Raw genomic sequence first — 17,959 nt, 5'->3', positions numbered from 1 at the left:
GCAATGTTTTCGGACTTGCAATATGTTGTCAGTTATTACGACAGTGAATCAACTAATAGTACTATCATTGACTAAATAACACAAGTATACTTCTCATTCCATTATAAGTTTTAAAGCTAGTTTTTTTGCATAGACAAATTTCGTGTCCAGTTTATGTCCGGAGACACTAATCGCTAGTGTCGGCAAAATTTTGTTTAATTTAATTTTAGGATTCATTTCATGATTTGTGCTTTAATGTTCGGATAACTAGGGGACAAGTTATAGTTTATGATTAGGTAGTTTATTTTTTGTTAAATGATATTTTAATTACTTAAATAACAAGAAACAAATTGTAAATAAAATTCAACCTGCACAGTGCACCTGACAGAAATAACAATAAGATTGTCTTCAACTGTTCCATATCGATGAGAAATCTACTAAGGGAGTATGCTTTTTCGTATTGCCTCCCTCTGGTAGAGTCGCCAGTCCTGGACTCCTGGTGTCCGAACCTTGTCCCGTACTCGGGAGCCGACACGTCGTACTGGAACTGGTAGTTAGCCGGCTCCTGGAGTCGTAATACAATTATAATGAAGATGAATTATAATTTTTTAGCGTAAAGTTTTAAGTGAAAATATCTCCGAGACACAGAAAGTCTTCACCTAAAAGAGCCTTACAGGAGCTTTAGTGGTTGAGAAACTATCTTCTAGAGACGGGTCTATTATGATTCCTACCACAATTACTCCTACCAAAATAATAATGAATGTTCCCTTTAACAGGAAAGTACCGTTTTTTCTACGGTACAATATGCACATCATTATTTTTAAGGTACCACCATATTTGTCAATCCAAATATGGATGGTGGAAATATAGATGAGTGGGCGTGATGGCTTGTGTATCTTCATTACAGACCTTCTGTTTTCCTTGCAAAAATCATCCATTAAAATCCAAATGATTAAGGAAAAATGTATCATGTTTTCATTCATCAAAATAGTCTCATTTCTTGGACCGGAACCTCTCTAATGATCCGATGAGTATTATACCCACTCACAGTACGTAATCAAAAAATGTAGGCATAGTTTACATCATATGGAAAATATGTAATTGCGAGTGCATTTAGTTATACAGAGAAATCCGATGGATTACCAATATTTTTAAAGATATTTATTGGCAAATAATCGTCTAGTCAGTTAGGTGGCTTGCTTATAAAGCATCTTGGGATTTGGTGAAAGAACAACAGACGTAAATATATTTCTAGAGTCCAACCGATTCGTTTTATACCGTTTAAACCACCAGTAGGCTATTTTCTTTTTACTGAGAGCAATGGTAATTTTGAAGTTTACTTGCAGTTTTATTACTTTTATCATAGAGACTTTTGGCAATTTTCAAACACGCTAACAAACTATAAACCAAAAATAAAATCAACATTTGTTCTCAAACTTTTTCAAATTGACTTTTTATAACAACTGTGTTCAAATAATCAGCTGAATCATAATGTAAATATTTACATTTGATTAATCATTTCGTACTCATGTTTTCAGTGTAAAAGTTGCATTCTACAAAATGTTTCAAAATTTTATTTATCGTGTTAGATAAAGTGAAGTGCTACACAGTATTCCAACAGTAGTTAAATGGTGTATAAGGCTGCATTGACACAAAGTAGTTCCTATATTTAAGCCGTCGGAAATAAACACAAACATAACTGACTGTGATTGCTACAGTGGTATTAATAGCTATATCTTCAAAGAGTAAGTAAATACCAATTGCACCCAAAAGCAAGTTATACTTTGGTTTTACCATGTTAGTATTTGCTTGTATCTAACTAATTACTTATGTAGTAATTACAGCTTTTTGTATGTTTGCTTATACCAAATTAATAACTTCTCTGATGATTTCAGAGAAGTTATTGCCGACTTTATTATATTTTTCAAATCTTCTAAGTACGAGATCTTCTAGCTATATTTCAAAGGAGTAGCCAATGTTAAGTTTTGAAATGTTTATATTAACAACCTTACGAGTTTATTATTACATCGCAACAGCTATAACTTAGTAAGCGACTTTAGGATCTTTTGATAAAGTTATTGGTTTCAAACCTTATCTAAATCGCCAAAATGCTGGGGCACCGAGCAATTTCCATAGGGGCACTCTTGGGAACCAGGTAATTTAATGGTTTGAACATATTTGTACGTTTTTGGGCGAGTCCACCACGCGTTTTTGGCATTTTCCCCATAAAACGTCCCATAAAAGATTATTTTTAAATAATTTCCCATAAAACGTGTTTCCCTTACCCAAAACCCTAACTCCCACCGGTCCCCTAGATGGTATAGGTTATAGGTTAATTTTTTCCATTTATTTTAGTTGCACTATGTTATGCAATTTAGGTCTTAATTTTAACTATTTGAGTAAAGATCACTTAAAAATACCATGTGTTCGTAAAATAGAAATTTACTAATCTAATTTTGAAATTGGATAAAGAAAAATCATTAAGAGTAAAAAAAATCTATAAGCCATTGATATTGATCAATTGTTGCTGTCAAGTGGATTTATTTTTTGTGTTCAAGGGGGTTTAATGCTTTATGGGTTCTAAGAAAAACTATAGTCCTCGCCACCCTAAGTTGAGGCAGCCAAAGGCCGCACTAGATATACGCCGTGCGGCCTTGGGCTGCCTCAACTTAGGGTGGCGAGGACTATAGTCGTATTATCCAAATACTTCAATTTGTAATCTCTGAAACCACTTCTGGTCATCAAAATAGCGTTGCCAAACTGTAAAGTGTGTGTAGATACCAAACAAAACCGATATTAGGACAACTAGTTTGGACTATGATGATCAATTTTTTCCTGATCACCCTAGGATAAACCTATTTAGCCTTCTTTTTCCAAGTCTCATTTAGTTGGGCCTAATAGCATTAGGATAAACTTGGCCTAGTTTAGCCTGGTTGAATTGTTAGGCCAAACTAGTTTTGCCGGGTTCACGGTCAAAATCGAATCCAACCTCATCTAAACTAACATGCGGTCGAGATGTTATTTATTCATTACCATTTAACTTTATTAATAGTTTGAACACAATAGTTTGGGCTGGTCTAAAGCAAGACAATCTGGTTTATCCTAACGCCACCTGGCCAAACCAGTTTAGCATTTAATCTTTAAGTCCAAACTAGTTTATCCTAACAAACTCCCTTCCACTGTTGCACAACATTCACCTGCGTGATGTAAAAACGCTCTTACTACACTTGTAACGAAAATAGCTATAATTAATTCCTAGCAAATGGAAACCAAAGACACAAACATGTTAGTGTTTAGCCTAGTGTATTTTTTTTATTCAAGGAGTGGTACTAACCAGACAGAAGGTGTTGAGTTGTGAAGTCCAGGCCGTCATGAAACTTATCGCTGTTGGCGTCATACATATACTGCTCCTCATGCCATTATTGAGTAACACAAGGCCGGTAAGTTTTGACTTTTTATAAGTCCTTGTAATCATACCAAAATACCAATTGGTTGTGTATGAATGAGAGATTCTTATTGATTTGTTGAAAATTAACTTCAAAATCCGTTAAGCTCCCTACCCTCTACTATCCTTGAAGCTACCAATTTTTAAGTTGGTTTCAAAAGTAGCCTTTGCTATTGCAGAAAAGGTTTATTTTCATTATTATAAATTATTTCCTTGCCAATAAAACTTAAGTGGAGATTCAGCAAAAGAAAAGGAACACGTACATTCAGCAACATAAATAATTAGTTTGCCATTGTGTATAAAACATTGGCCCTCAAATGGCTGATGATACACTCATTGCAAGTCTGCAAGAGAAACAAAATTCCGAAGTTTTCAGATGGAATAGTGAATGCTAACTGTTAATAAACTGTTTACGTTTTGTGTTGGATACAGTCAAAATGATGTCGTATTTAATCCTTTAGGATCTAACCAGAAATTGTTTTCCACATTTACTTAGGCTATGCCTAGAGAAAGTGGCGGCATTATCCAATTGGATCAAATCTATTGGTAATTGGCGGGTTTGAACCCAGTAACTTGGAGACCGAAGTCTGCGTTCTACCACTAGACCCGCTTGGTTTCCAACATAATGTTTTTTGTACATTTAAAAACAATCACTACCTATACACATATTTAACACAAATATAAAACGTGTTTTTCTTTTATTCGATCTCTGTAGATGAATTATATATGCTTAATTAATGATTTAGTACTAAAAAGATTTAATTATTTCAAATACACTGTCTGAAGTTGTCAAAGAGGACTTTTAAATTCTATTCAATTGTTTTAGACACCAGATATTGCCTTAGAAGATCATGCGGACCCTCCACAGTTGGAAGATATATGTACGTATGCAGTAACATGCATTTTAGAATATATAGAAAAAAGGCACAATATATTTTTTCCAGAAATATCTAACTATTAAATTCTAAGTTATTTAGCAAATTCCCCTAAATGGAAGTAGCTTATACCATAGACAAAAAGAATTAAATATAGACCGTCAGCTGTGCTGTGGTTACCATAGCTTCTGGCGCACACCGCTGGGAGCGCCATCTAGCTACAGCGTACGCGCTACGTAACTACACAGCACTCCCAGCGGGGTCCGCCAGAACCTATGGTAACCATGGTAACCGCAGCGCGACTGACAGTCTATATTTAATTCCTTTTGTCTATGCTTAAACCGTAGTTTTCATGGTAAGATCTAGGTATAGAAACTACAGTACTTCTTTGTTTTCGAATCCTTGAACACTAAATACACAGTTGGTTAGAATTATTAGGTACATGTAAAACAATACTTCAGACGTTAACACTAAAGCATTACGCAGTAATGCCATGTTTGTTCACTGAGCTGGAAATGCTATTGCAGGTAACATTGACGTTGGCCATCATTTGTACTATGGGATAAGTACATTAACTTGCATTTGAGCTCGGGGATTGTGGGATTGTACATACATAAATCCATGATGCAATGACCTGATGACTCTAGTGTGTACCAACGCAGCACAATTTTAGGTCATCTTGGTTTTCTAGCAGAGTTGCCATGCCAGTGCTACCTCCAGTTGTTTTCTAGCTCAGTGGGCTTGTTTGAATTGCACCAGCTGTTGACAGTTGCTCCACTTGAATGAATTTAAAAAGTTTATATTAGCCTATTCATTTTTAATAAATTGAGCATGATAAGTAATTAAATTAATTAGTCTTGTATTTTATCAATATACAAAGCTAATAAGGATCACGAACTTTCAAGAAAACCATACCCGCAGACCAATCAGCCACATAATGAATGAAAGGTCTTGATGTGAAACTTCTCCAAATAATATCAGTTATTTTATAAACCCTCTCCCAAAGGCACGACCCTCAATTAAAGGGCTGTATATTATACCTAACCTGCCATGTTAAACTTCCCTATCCCAAGCGTGATGTATACAACTTCACTCGGTGAAGTAGTGAAACCCATTTAAATAACATTGAGGGCTCAACTTAAAATATACCTCTATGGAGCCAACGACGTTCAACGCTCGTGCACTGTGCGCTTGAATTTTATTGTTTTGCTTTAAAGAATTTTCCTAACCTAGCTTTTGTTTGTAAAAAAAGAACGTAACCGTTAGAATACGAGTGAAATGGATAATGAAATAGCCATTTACCTTACAAGTGTAGTAATAGCGTTTTTACATCACGCTTGGGATAGGGAAGTTTAACATGGCGGGTTGGGTAAAATATTGTACGTAACCCCCTGTATATTGTCGGGTCAGGGACAATCTTGTACGTTCACGTTACGCAAGAGCGTGTTTACATCACTTAGGTGAACTCGCTTCCGACAACATTCACCTACGTGATGTAAAAACGCTCTTACTACATTTGTAAGGTAAATAGCTATAATCGCATCTTACTAATATTATAAATCTGAAAGTTTGTGAGTTTGTGTGTATGTTTGTGTGTGTGTTTGTTGCTCAATCACGCATAAACTACTGGACGGATTGGGCTGAAATTTGGCATGATGATAGCTCACATTCCCGATTAACATTAAAGCATATTCTTATCTCAAAAACCCTTTCGGGCTCCACCCCAGTGGCTCTGTAGTTCCCCATGTTAATCTTATGATTTTTCATATTTAAAAGGAATTAATGAATCTTAACAGCTGTTTCAATTAAACAAGTTGGGTCTGTTCTATGATGTTCAATAGCATAAAAGTTACAAGGATTACCAACAGGGTGCAGCACTATTATTTTTTTTTTAATTTATGACAGCAGCTAATTTCCAACCAAAAGGTGAGTGAGCGTAGCGAACGAACTTCAACCTGGAGGCGAGTTAGCGTAGCGAACGAGCTAACCTGAAGGCAAGTGAGCGCAGCGAACGAGCTCCAACCTAAAGGTGAGTGAGCGTAGCGAACGAACTTCAACCAGGACGTGATGAGCCATGCGAATACTTATGAAGTTAAACGGGGCGAAGCCCGTGGGTACAGCTAGTTTAAAATATTAAAGATGCAGCAGCTGTTGGGTTTGTTTTGTATATATTTGTTTGTTTACCTTTTTCCATGAGATGTTCTTTTAATTTCCGTTATAGGTGTTTACATTACAAAAAAGTTATTATTTTTTATTCTGTCACACAGTTTATTGCACAATACAAATAGATACACAATTTTCTCAAATAACAACCAGTAAGTACACCTAGGTGGCGCCCCCAACTCAATTAATCAATAATTGAATGACATTTGCCTGTATGAATTGAATGGTAATTGCGTTTAGTTTAACTGATTTAGAGACCCTCACTTTTGTCTTTAGTATTCTTGCCACGTTGCGAAGCACATGCAGAACCACTAGTATTTGTAATAGGGTTAACTGTATGTAAAAATCTTATCCTACCTTTTAGTTATTTATCTGACTAAGCATATTTAATATGATTTTTTACAGGAAAAACTAACATACCTATTATATCTTCTTATATCTTATCACTTCATATCAGTTCACATAATACAAATCAGCTTGTACCGTTATAAAGGCTAAGGTTATTTAAAAATGTTAAACCATTTCAACGTACAAACATAAGTTAAATATCCTAGCCATCATCGATATACAGTATTATATTGTCATAAGGTATATTTTTAAATACAATAGCAAAACATTTCTTTTGATTTCAGCAAGTGAAACACGAGAAACCCGCTATATACCAGATGAAAACGAACTCAATGAAGTGAATATAGATAAAGAGGCAAATCAAGAATCATCCAACCCATCCGAGGCAGATCAAGAACCCTCTAATCCATCAGAGACGGGCTCAAGACTTGGGAAAGACAACGACAACGTCCCATTCGCATTCGATCCAGTAAACGAGTTGTTTAGAAGCCATAAGGAAAAATCAGTGCAAAAACACCCAAAAACCAAACACGGAGCTGCTCAAGAGTCAGCTGCTGGGGTCCAGGATTTAAAGTTGAGTGGAGAACCGTTGCGTGATGACGAACAGGTGGAATGTTACAGACAACAAAACATTGATCCTCCAATGGTTGATGATGCACCGAGTGTACCAATTGTAAGCATACAAGAGAAACAATCCTCAAAAGAAAACTGTCAGAGGGAACAGCGAAATTCAAAACCTCTTATATACAAGGAAAAAGGATTCAAGAAGTTGAGGAATAGAGAAGATGATGATGAAATCACATCACTGTACTCAGATGCGGAGAAAAAACGTAAAGTTGATAAGCAAACGCTTGTAAATAGTGTGCCGAATGAGTTGGAGCATCTTAATCCACTTACTGTATACAAACCGATCGGAGTGATACCGGAATTTCCAGTGTACGATGAAGACATTGACTTCCATCCTGATCCACTGCAAGGGATTCTAGAGGAGAAATACTGGTTGGATCCGCAAGAACAAGAAGCAGTTATTAGGAAGTACACAGACCTAGCTAACAATATGCATCCTCCGGATGGGTATAATGTGAAACGTAGTGCTCCTGGTGAATACGTGCCGAAGAGTGTGGATTGTAGGTGTGCGTTTAGAGAAGCTAGCCCAATTAGTAGGGAGTGCCCCTGTGGTGAGATGGCGGCGTGTGAAGATTGCTCAAAAGGGAAATGGAGAAAACAGAACACCAGTGAAGCAGATGGTGATGTTGAGTTCCCAGGGAAGTACGGAACAAGACAACTTTTGTCGGTCGAAGGAGAAATTTACGATTCTGGATTGGAGGAAGACGACACAAAGGATGAATTAGGAAGTAATGAAGCAGTTTTACAAAATGATTATGATGAGTCTGAAAATCAGTCGTCAGAGGTTTATGATTCGGATGACGAAGAATCTCAAGTTGAAGGGGGAGTTCCCGGTTTCACATCGAACTTTTTTGGGAGGAGACTACTCTCTGTTAAAGACGATGCAAACAATGAGGAGTACAATGAATACGGTGAACATGATGTAGTTCATGATGAGATATTGGATACCAATGATATTGAAGAAGATAACCCAGTACATTTTATTGATGATATATCTAGTGACGAAAGGAAAGGTGCACCTAAAAGTAGCTACAGACGTTCAGCTATGTTCAACGATGATCAAGTTAAAGCAATGAAAATACTATTTGGGAATGAGTTTAATAGTAGTACAGTATCGCAGAACTCATTCAAAAGTGGTTTGTCCGACGACGTATCTAAAGCAGAAGACTACATTAAATCAACATATGGACGTAAAAGGGTAAAACCCCATTCAATCAAAGAATTCAATATCTTGCAAAAACCTTTTCCAGACAATTCACAAAAAAGTGTTAAGTACTATGTTCCAAATAAAATTGGCAATATTTTACAAAAAGGAGGTGTGAAAAAACCGAAGGAAAAGCCATCAACAGTCGAACCGGATCTTCAATTTGAAACTGACAGAAACGAAACGATTGCTAATGTGTCTTTCGCTATGCATGACATAAACGTATTTGTTACCACTGAAATGGCTGGATTGGTGAAGTACGTTAAAAGAAGAGAACAACCTGTCATAAGAGGAAAAGGTGTAAGAAGCTATCAACTTCCATTTATGAAACACCCACCAGTCAAACCGGTGCAAGAGTCTGACAGTTTGTTGAATGGCAACGTGCAGGATGTAAATAACACTGCAGACTCAAAGTCTGTAAATTACTCCATGACACCAGTACCTTCTTTCGATAGCTCAGTCAATATATCAGATATCACTACTTCCAATATCAGTAGAACAAATCCAGCAGACAACACAACCGGCACAATCATTGTTGAAATTACACCATTGTATTTTTCTACACCAAACCCAAAGGAAAAAGAAGAAAATGACGATGAAGATAGTTTTGACGCGGAAATTGCAAACGATATCGTAGAAACCGTGATTGCTGAATCTCAAAGCGGATCTGTGGTGGGTCATAATTTGGGACTTTACAGAAGAAACGAAACTTTGTCAAAGTACGCTAAGATATCTCCAGAATCAGAACAGCTATTGAAGAAAGTCACCCAATGTATTTTAGACCACATTCGTGACCATCTTGAAAGTAAAAGTTGTACTCTGCTTGATGAAGAACTTCTACAATTCCTTAAGTGGATGGTGTTGACAGGCGAGTCGTACAAAGATTACCTTGCAAGGATGAAGCCAGAATTGCGGCAGTTCAAATATTCACTTTACGAAGAAGGCCCTCCACCACCTCCTGACCTAGAAATAAATACTCAGATACCTGTAAATTCAAACAAGTCTGTAAAGAGTTAGCATTGGTGGAAGAAACCAGAGGTTGTTGAAAAATATTTCATCAAGTCTTTGATTCAATACTTGAATCAAAATGGTCTTTCTAAAATATCCCACGCACTTAGACCTGCGTGCTTCCTAAATATTTCTCTTGTACACATTTTCAAATTTGAAGTTAGTTATTTTTCGGACATTTCATATGATCTGTGTAAATGAATTGCGATTTTCGTCTCCATGCAAAGGCGAAATGAACATTACATACATTGTATGAAAAAACATTTTAAATTTTTTGTAATTATAAAACTTTTATCATGAAATGCGCAATTTTCTTTCTATTAATAATTTGACGTTAATATATCATCCGTATCATGACTCCCTATTCAGTACCTCAAATCGTTCACCGATTGGCTCGGTTTTAGGATAAGTGAATACAAATAATAAAGAATGCATTATGAGCCACACTGATAAATTATAAATGTTCAAAAACAACCAATATACTGCACTCGCATAAAAACACAATTCATACAAACAAAAATTATTTCATCTTATGATTGTATTTAAACTTTGTAAATGTCAAAAAGGTATTTGCATTTAAAAGTTCGATGTCATTTACTTGAAATAAATATCCAAAATAGAGTTGTTTTTTTCTGAGCATTTTATGAGCGTAAAGGACATTACGTAGCCTACTCAACAAAAAATTAGTTGTTATGACGTACTTATTTTACATTGATTTGTCAACGGTCAATAACGAACAGCTAAGCATTTTGTTAGATACAGTTTTTAACAGTAACTTTTTCTTCGTTGTTTTTTGGCCTTAAGAGATAAGAATTTTGATGAAATACTCAAAATCACCCACGGGCAACAAACTAATTGATTTCCCATTAAAGAATAAGTTGAGAACGTTTCGAAGCCTACCTCAATATGTCAATATGAGCAAACATTATACTTTTCTGTCAGTTTCTGTATTCACAGAAATTACACAACTGTTTGAAAGGAAATCTGTCTAAATAATGTGTAATTTACCTTTTGTATCACCAAAATATAGTATTATTGTTGTTGGTCAGTGATGAGTAAATGTCACTCTAATCCCCTGCTAGAGCCTCAATAAAATCATGAGAACCTTCATAAAAATACCTTCTTGATAGTAAAGTATGTTTTCCCTTCTATCAGTTTTATTTGATAATTTCGAGATTTGATAGAACACAATAAACCGTGTTGCGATAAACAAAAGTACCTTTTACCTTATGATGTTTTTGGACCCCAATGAAAACTCTAGGGTTATTCTATTAAACGTCACCTGGCATTAATGATTGTATTAATTATAACCTGGTTTAGGAGCTATATCATGTGCCTTAATGCTGACTAGTGCTAATAATGACTAGTGATATGGTGCACCATATCACGCCATGGCGTACCACGTTTGAGGTGGTCAGCTGTTTGGTTATTCAGTGGAAATGAATTGGTCTACAAGCCCAACTTTGACGTTTCCAGGCCACCTTTAACTCCAGGCTGCGGCCCGGTAGAATTGGCAACGTCGCAAGTAGGGCTGTTTCGTGCCAGACGTCTCATAAGCTAACATGGCAGATAGATAGTGCCCTCTAATTAATTGCGTGTTATTCAAAACAGAACTACTGACAGTGTTGCCACTTAAAACGCCGCGGCCTGAAGTAGAAGATGACCGTGTTAGAATCCAATTATTCTAACTTATTTTCTTAGATGTTTGTTATATTTAAATACTTATTTTACGGGTACTATATTATAGTAGCCAACACCATTAATTTATTAGCAAGAATAACATCACGGAGTTATATCAAACGACGCGATGCTAGAGTTAATAAAATGGTTCAAAGTGAGCATTCTCAGAAACCACAGCTTGTTAGATAACTATCCTCATATAAACCTGTATTCTATTTTTCATATACCTGTATATTCCTTTATACAATGTGATATTACGTTCGCACGTGGGGAACTAAGGCGTAACCATTATATTTAAATGCGAGTATAAGGTAGGTTTTCTAGACTCTTTTTAATTTTAGGTAAAATCTTAAAATTTACACAAACTATATGACCATATTAAGTTTGATACTTTATTTATTACTTTCACCTGAAATGGCGACCATACGAAGGTAGGTATCTTAAGCCAAGTAAGAATAGAAATGAGTGTAGGACGAGTGGCGCGATCTCGTAGTCTCGTCGTTACTAAGGCCGAAACGTTCCTTAGACAGGACTTAACTGATAGCCTATGCATCCAATGACAACTAAGGGACGTACAGTTTATAGTGAAATCCGAACCAAATTTTTCTTGTAACTTACGAGTTGGTCTAATAATCAGGATAGTTGCGGATAGTCGTTGTACTCACTTTTTTCGGACGTTATTCCTCACCAGGGAGTACCACATCCACTGACCAAGCCTATAAATATCCACTATTAAAGACCTCCAAGTAGCTGTATTACAGGACGGCACCACGGACCCAGGTATCAAAACTATAGATTTTTTAAATTAGGGCTCAGTAAATCAAATTTTATGTAAATGTTCAGTTAAGGCCATTTACCAAATAAAAATATAGGCATATGGCACTTAAAAATTAGGCTTAGAGTGTGTAGATTTACCGAAAAGTGTTGATATGGACGAATTTCCTAAGGGCTCTGCTCCATAGTCTGATTTCCACAGGGCTACGCCTGGCATGCTTCCAAAGCTTAAATTATCCGTTATAATACGTGAAGGCGATTTATTATTTGATTACTCCTCCGTTAATAATGGACGGATTTTTACAAACGATGTGTCAAAATGAAGTATTTTTTGTTTAGACACCCCCTTTCACCAATTCCTGTAATAAAAGTCCTCGGGCTTTGCCCCACAGGCCATCAAAATCTGTTGTAAGAAAGACTTAGTAAACCAAAAGTATGGCTTTTATTCATTCAAAATTACAACCATGTTTTAGTTAAGAACAAATACAATATTTACAAACAAATCAAATAATAAATATTATCAGATGATAATGTTCACATCACCACATTCTCCCCCACTAGTTTTCAAGGTAGGTATAGCATATGTAATCCTTTAGATATGACGGAGGCTTGACATTCCTCTTTGGACGTAGTTCCCCCACAGCCGTCTCTGAAGTTGGGGTCTGAGATACCGTTTGTTGAGTTTCATTTTGAACTTCATTGTGGTCAATGTCTGAATTTATATTTTCAACAATCTCTCTCTCAGTAGTGTTGTCTTCATGAGGTAGATCACCAGGAGGTAGGCCAGCGGGTGCAAGATGTCTCAGGGATACTTGTGATTCTGACCCATCTCTTCTTCTGACGAGAGCGTACTGTGGATTTGATTCCAAAAGTTGAACTGGCTCCACAAGGTCATCATATTTATTAGATCTTACAAACTTTCTAAGCAGGACAGGACCAGGAGCGGATAGCCAAGATGGTAAGGAGTCTCCATTGGTAGATCTTCTGCTATGTATAAAGAATCTTTCGTGCGGTGAGCAGTTTGTCGCAGTGCATAAAAGAGATCTGACTGAGTGAAGTGCCTCCTGTAATACTTCTTCCCATGCAGCAACTGGCAGGTTGTGGGTTTTCAAAGCTAGTAGGATGATTCGCCATATTGTTCCATTGAAGCGTTCAATCTGAGAGTTCCCTCTAGGGTTATAAGGTGTCGTATGACTTGTAGCTACTCCGTACTTGTGAAGAAAGTCCGTCAGCTCTCGCGACATGAAAGATGAACCTCTATCTGAATGTACAAAGGACGGGGCTCCAAACATAAAAAATAGATCTGAAAAACATCTGATAACTGTTGCTGAACTAATGTCCTTACAGGGGTAAGCAAATACAAAACGAGAATACTCGTCCACCATGTTTAAAAGGTAACGGTTTCTGGTTGTTGATGGAAGAGGGCCCTTAAAGTCAATATTTAGACGTTCGAAGGGAGTGGTTGCCTTTATCAATTTGCCTTGGAATTGGTGAAATCTTGGCTTCACTTCTGCACATGTTTGACAAGCTGACGTCATCCTTTTTACATCATCCAGAGTGTAGTTTAGATTTTTAGTTTTAATCCAATGAAACATTCGAGTGACTCCCGGATGGCAGAGAGATTTGTGTAATTCAAACAACTTAGCATTGTCCCAGCGAACCGCACATGTCCGAGAGAACGTATCTGCTTTTACATTCTCCCTACCAGGTCGGTACACTATTTCATATTGATAAGGTGTTAGCTCTAGTCGCCCATCTCATAACTTTATCGTTCTTGATTTTGCTTGTATGCCTCTTGTCAAAGATAAATGATAAAGCTTGCTGATCCGTGTATAATCTGAAGTCCCTTCCGATAAGAAATGATTTCCATTTTCGAAGGGCTTCGACAATGGCAACGGCTTCTTTTTCAACAACTGAATACAGCTTCTCAGATTTGCTTAGAGTCCGTGAGAAAAAAGCAATTGGCCGATTATCTTGACTCAAAGTTGCTGCCACGGCTATGTCAGATGCGTCAGTCTCCACTACCAGTGGCTCTTGCCCATTCCTAGGAGTAATTACTGAGTTCGCAATGTCAAGTTTGAGGGATTCAAAATCTGCAACCGCTTCCTGTGACAAAGGAAAAGAATTGACTTGTGTCAGGTTTCTTATTTTATCAGAAAACCGATGTATCCATTTTGAATAGTGAGCGAAAAATCCTAGGACTCGCTTTAGTGAAACTTGGTCTTTGGGCACAGGAAGTGACAGTAGAGATTCTAGCCGATCTGGATCAGGTTGAATAGAGTTATGGGAAACTAAATGTCCCAACAAGGTTATTGAAGACTGGTTGAACTTGCTCTTTTCGTTGTTGATTACAAGTCCATACTTAGTTACAGTATCTAAAAATGTTCTTAGATTCTCATCATGATCCTTTTGATCCTTTCCACATAGGTCAAATCATCCAGATAGGCATACACTCCATTCAGTTTTTCTTTTCTAATGATTTGGTCCATGGTCTTTTGAAAACATGCCACCCCGTTGGTTACGCCAAATGGGATTCTTCTGAATTGAAAAAGACGACCAGCAGCCTTAAAAGCAGTGAACTTCTTCTCTTCGTCAGAAATTGGTATTTGATAGTATGCTTGCTTTAGATCAATGGCACTAAAAACCTTGTTCGTCGCTACAGTGGATACTATGTTCATCATCTATGATCATCTATGATCATCTATGTTTGGTAAGGGATAGGCGTCTAACAGAGTAAATTTGTTTATCGTTTGCGAATAGTCCACACACAGTCGCTTCTTCCCTTTGTCGTTTGTAACAACCAACACTTGTGCACGCCAAGGTGACGAACTAGGTTCAATGATCTCCTCAGTCTGTAGTCTTTCCATTTCTTGTTTTATATAAATTGCATATCTTCATCTGAGTAACGTCGTGATTTTGTGGCTATTGGCTTACAATCTGGAGTTAAATTGCAGAATAGTTTGGGTGGTTCAACTTTGGCACAGGAGCACACCAACAGAGGAGGTTTCTTACCTCCAAACCAAACCTGTATATTTGAGTGGAGTTTCATGATATCATGTCCGATAAGCACGTCAGTACAAAGATCTTCAAGAACAGTCATCTTAAAATTGTTGTAATTGTGATTCAACAGATTTAGGTTGATTTCAACAAACCCGTGGACGTTTGATTTCATATTAGAAGCAGCTAGTGATACTTGTCCACTTTCATTATACATTTTAATTTTGTTTAACTGAACAAACTTCAAGTTTACAAAGCTTGATGTACTCCCGGTGTCTATTAAGCAATTTGCTTTCAGGCCATTCACTTTAGCTTCAACTGTAGAGTCCTTCAATACAGATGTATTATGTGTAGTTGCTATTAGTGCAGCTGATGTACTAGACGTCTTCAGTTTTACTTTAAAATGTTGAGTTGGATTACTTTTACAGACTCTCGCATAATGCCCTGTCTTGTTACATTTCCCACAAGTTGCTTCTCTGGCTGGACAGCGATCTCTAGAGTGTCTATCATGCCCACAAAAATAACACTTGCCATCAACATTTTTAATAGCGGAAACAGTCGCTTCTTCCTTTTGTTGTAGTGCGAATTCGTACTGACAAGCTTGCTTTGCCAATTCATTCGTTGCACAAGTTTGCATTTCGTACATAGATTTTGGATAGCTCTCGACTTGAGCTTGAGCCATTTCAAGAGCTCTAGACTGTTCCACTGCTTCAGCTAGGTCTAAAGTTTTATTTTCAAATAGTCTCTGTCGTATGTATGACGAGGCTAAGCCATTGATAAAAGCATCACGAATGTAATGATCCCTGTATTGAATCGCATTAACAGCTTCAAAAACGCAATCTTGGCTCAAAAGTTTCAGTTCCGACACATATTTGTCAATAGTCTCACCTTGTTGCTGTTTTCTAGTCATTACTAAATATCTTGAGAATATTTCATTCTTTTGTTTGATGTAAATTGAGTTAAGAACTCTCAAAGCGTCTTGGTAAGTTTCAGATTCCTTGATAAATTTATAAGTAGTAAAAGATAATCGATTAGTTAGTAGTTTCAGTTTGTCCTTGTCTTCAACGAATTCTGTCATGGTTAGAAAGTCTTCGAATGTTTGTAACCAGTGCGTCCATTCCTCTGAGGCAGTTGGAGATTCCGGGTCAATTTGCAATTTGTCTGGTCTAAGGAATTTCTCCATTGTAATGTAGCACTAACTGAGTTTATCAATGAATGAATAAAATTGTTGTAAGAAAGACTTAGTAAACCAAAAGTATGGCTTTTATTCATTCAAAGTTACAACCATGTTTTAGTTAAGAACAAATACAATATTTACAAACAAATCAAATAATAAATATTATCAGGTGATAATGTTCACATCACCACAAAATCCCAATGTATTTCTTATGAAAAGATGATTTTGTTTACTGAAACAGACAACTAATTTGTATTAATTGCAGCTGTTCATAGTAAACACATGATACACACAAGAGCGTTCGTTTTCAGTTTCGATAACTGGAATGGAGTGATTGATTACATTATCTTTGAGTTTACTCTTTTAAGTCATCGGAAATAATGATGACTGTTATTAGTTTTGAATTAACACCTGTAATACTTTGCAATTGCTCGAATTCGAGCAACAGTTGCACTAGTTTAATTTAATTTGGTTGATGAAACAGCTGGTCAGTACAATGAACTGGTGTTTGTTTATTTACTCGAAAAAGATGTTTGTGACGCTTTATGTAGATTTACGAGGGTTATGTTTGGTTTTAAAGAAAGATTGTGTACGTTTTGTAAAGTATATTGCTCAAAGTTTCATTTTGTAATTTATATAGTAAGCTACATGTAAATGGGCTTGACTAAAATTGAAGAATTATGTAAAACTGCCATTCATATGAAGCAATTGATGCTATTGCTACACTAAGGTATGTTGTCATATTATTTTGGATCTATTAACATAAAAAGTAGGGATTTGAAAGTAATTAGGTTTGCACTTTTAAATCAGTTTATATTTTCAAACTAAATCATAGAGTTGCTGTATTTTAAAACACACATCAGCACCACTTTAATAGCTCTCTAGGTCACATTTTCTTCCATGTTGCAAAACACGAGTATAGCAGCTTGTATTAGTTTATTTTGCAAAAAGAATGTTTATCCTGAATTTTCTTCTTTAGTCTTTAAAGTTATAAATTTCGTAATGAAAAGTCCATCGCAAGCAGCTTAAACACTGCAGCAACCCTTGATTCACTGTATTACACTGCGGATAAGCTCGAGTGCCCTTGTCCAGTAACTAAATGGAGTAAGCATGTTTTACAAGAATATATTATGAATTGTCTATCTAAATATAACGATAGTAAGGATGACACGATTTTAACAAAGCCGAAAGCCTCACACCTACTGTATTAGAAGCGTACTTTACTAAAACGTTATCATTGAGCGGAGCGAGCAAAGCGAGCGAAGCTCTTATACGTCGACTTTTATGCATTTCGTAATACGCAAACTCCTCCTAGACGGCTGAATCAATCGTTTTCAAATTTTGGATGGTGATAAAGACCATATCGGTGAGTGTCAACATCTATATGGCGTTAAAAATAACTCTCAGGAATCCGCCCCACTGGGTCTCAAAGTTTCAATGTAATCCTTATAGAAGCAGTATTTGACACATAAACAAAGACATATGATCAGCTATTGACTTTTGAATGCAGTAGATAAATAAATAGCTGATAGCATTATTCCACAGATATTAGAACATAAACGGTGGAATGAATCATAAAATAATCAAATGACGACACTAGCTTGAGGTCCGTGACGTGGGAAGTGGTGAAGGAAGTAGTAAAGTTGAGAAGTCTGGAGTGTGGAAACTGTTTAAGACGGTTA

The 17,959-nt window shown here is 36.5% G+C and overlaps 2 protein-coding genes across 2 annotated transcripts; one reads left to right on the top strand and one right to left on the bottom strand.

Moving 5' to 3' along the window:
* The first annotated feature begins 1,512 nt into the window (after positions 1-1,512).
* Positions 1,513-9,951, top strand: LOC128991137 (uncharacterized). Its single transcript, XM_054413898.1, has 4 exons — positions 1,513-1,724; positions 3,301-3,419; positions 4,251-4,305; positions 7,095-9,951. The coding sequence occupies exons 2-4, from the start codon at positions 3,351-3,353 to the stop codon at positions 9,656-9,658; spliced, it is 2,688 nt and encodes an 895-aa protein (XP_054269873.1). The 5' UTR covers positions 1,513-1,724; positions 3,301-3,350; the 3' UTR covers positions 9,659-9,951.
* A 3,874-nt stretch (positions 9,952-13,825) lies between these two features.
* LOC128989145 (uncharacterized) lies at positions 13,826-16,283 on the bottom strand. Its single transcript, XM_054411013.1, has 2 exons — positions 15,038-16,283; positions 13,826-14,364 (listed from the first exon to the last, which is right to left on the bottom strand). The coding sequence occupies exons 1-2, from the start codon at positions 16,281-16,283 to the stop codon at positions 13,826-13,828; spliced, it is 1,785 nt and encodes a 594-aa protein (XP_054266988.1).
* Positions 16,284-17,959: the final 1,676 nt, after the last annotated feature.

Source organism: Macrosteles quadrilineatus, unplaced genomic scaffold (assembly GCF_028750875.1).
Source record: "Macrosteles quadrilineatus isolate MER2022 unplaced genomic scaffold, UCM_ALF_1.0 Scaffold_3__2_contigs__length_128488019, whole genome shotgun sequence".
Taxonomy (NCBI): Eukaryota; Metazoa; Arthropoda; class Insecta; order Hemiptera; family Cicadellidae; genus Macrosteles; species Macrosteles quadrilineatus.
This window is presented reverse-complemented; position numbering and strand designations above follow the sequence as displayed.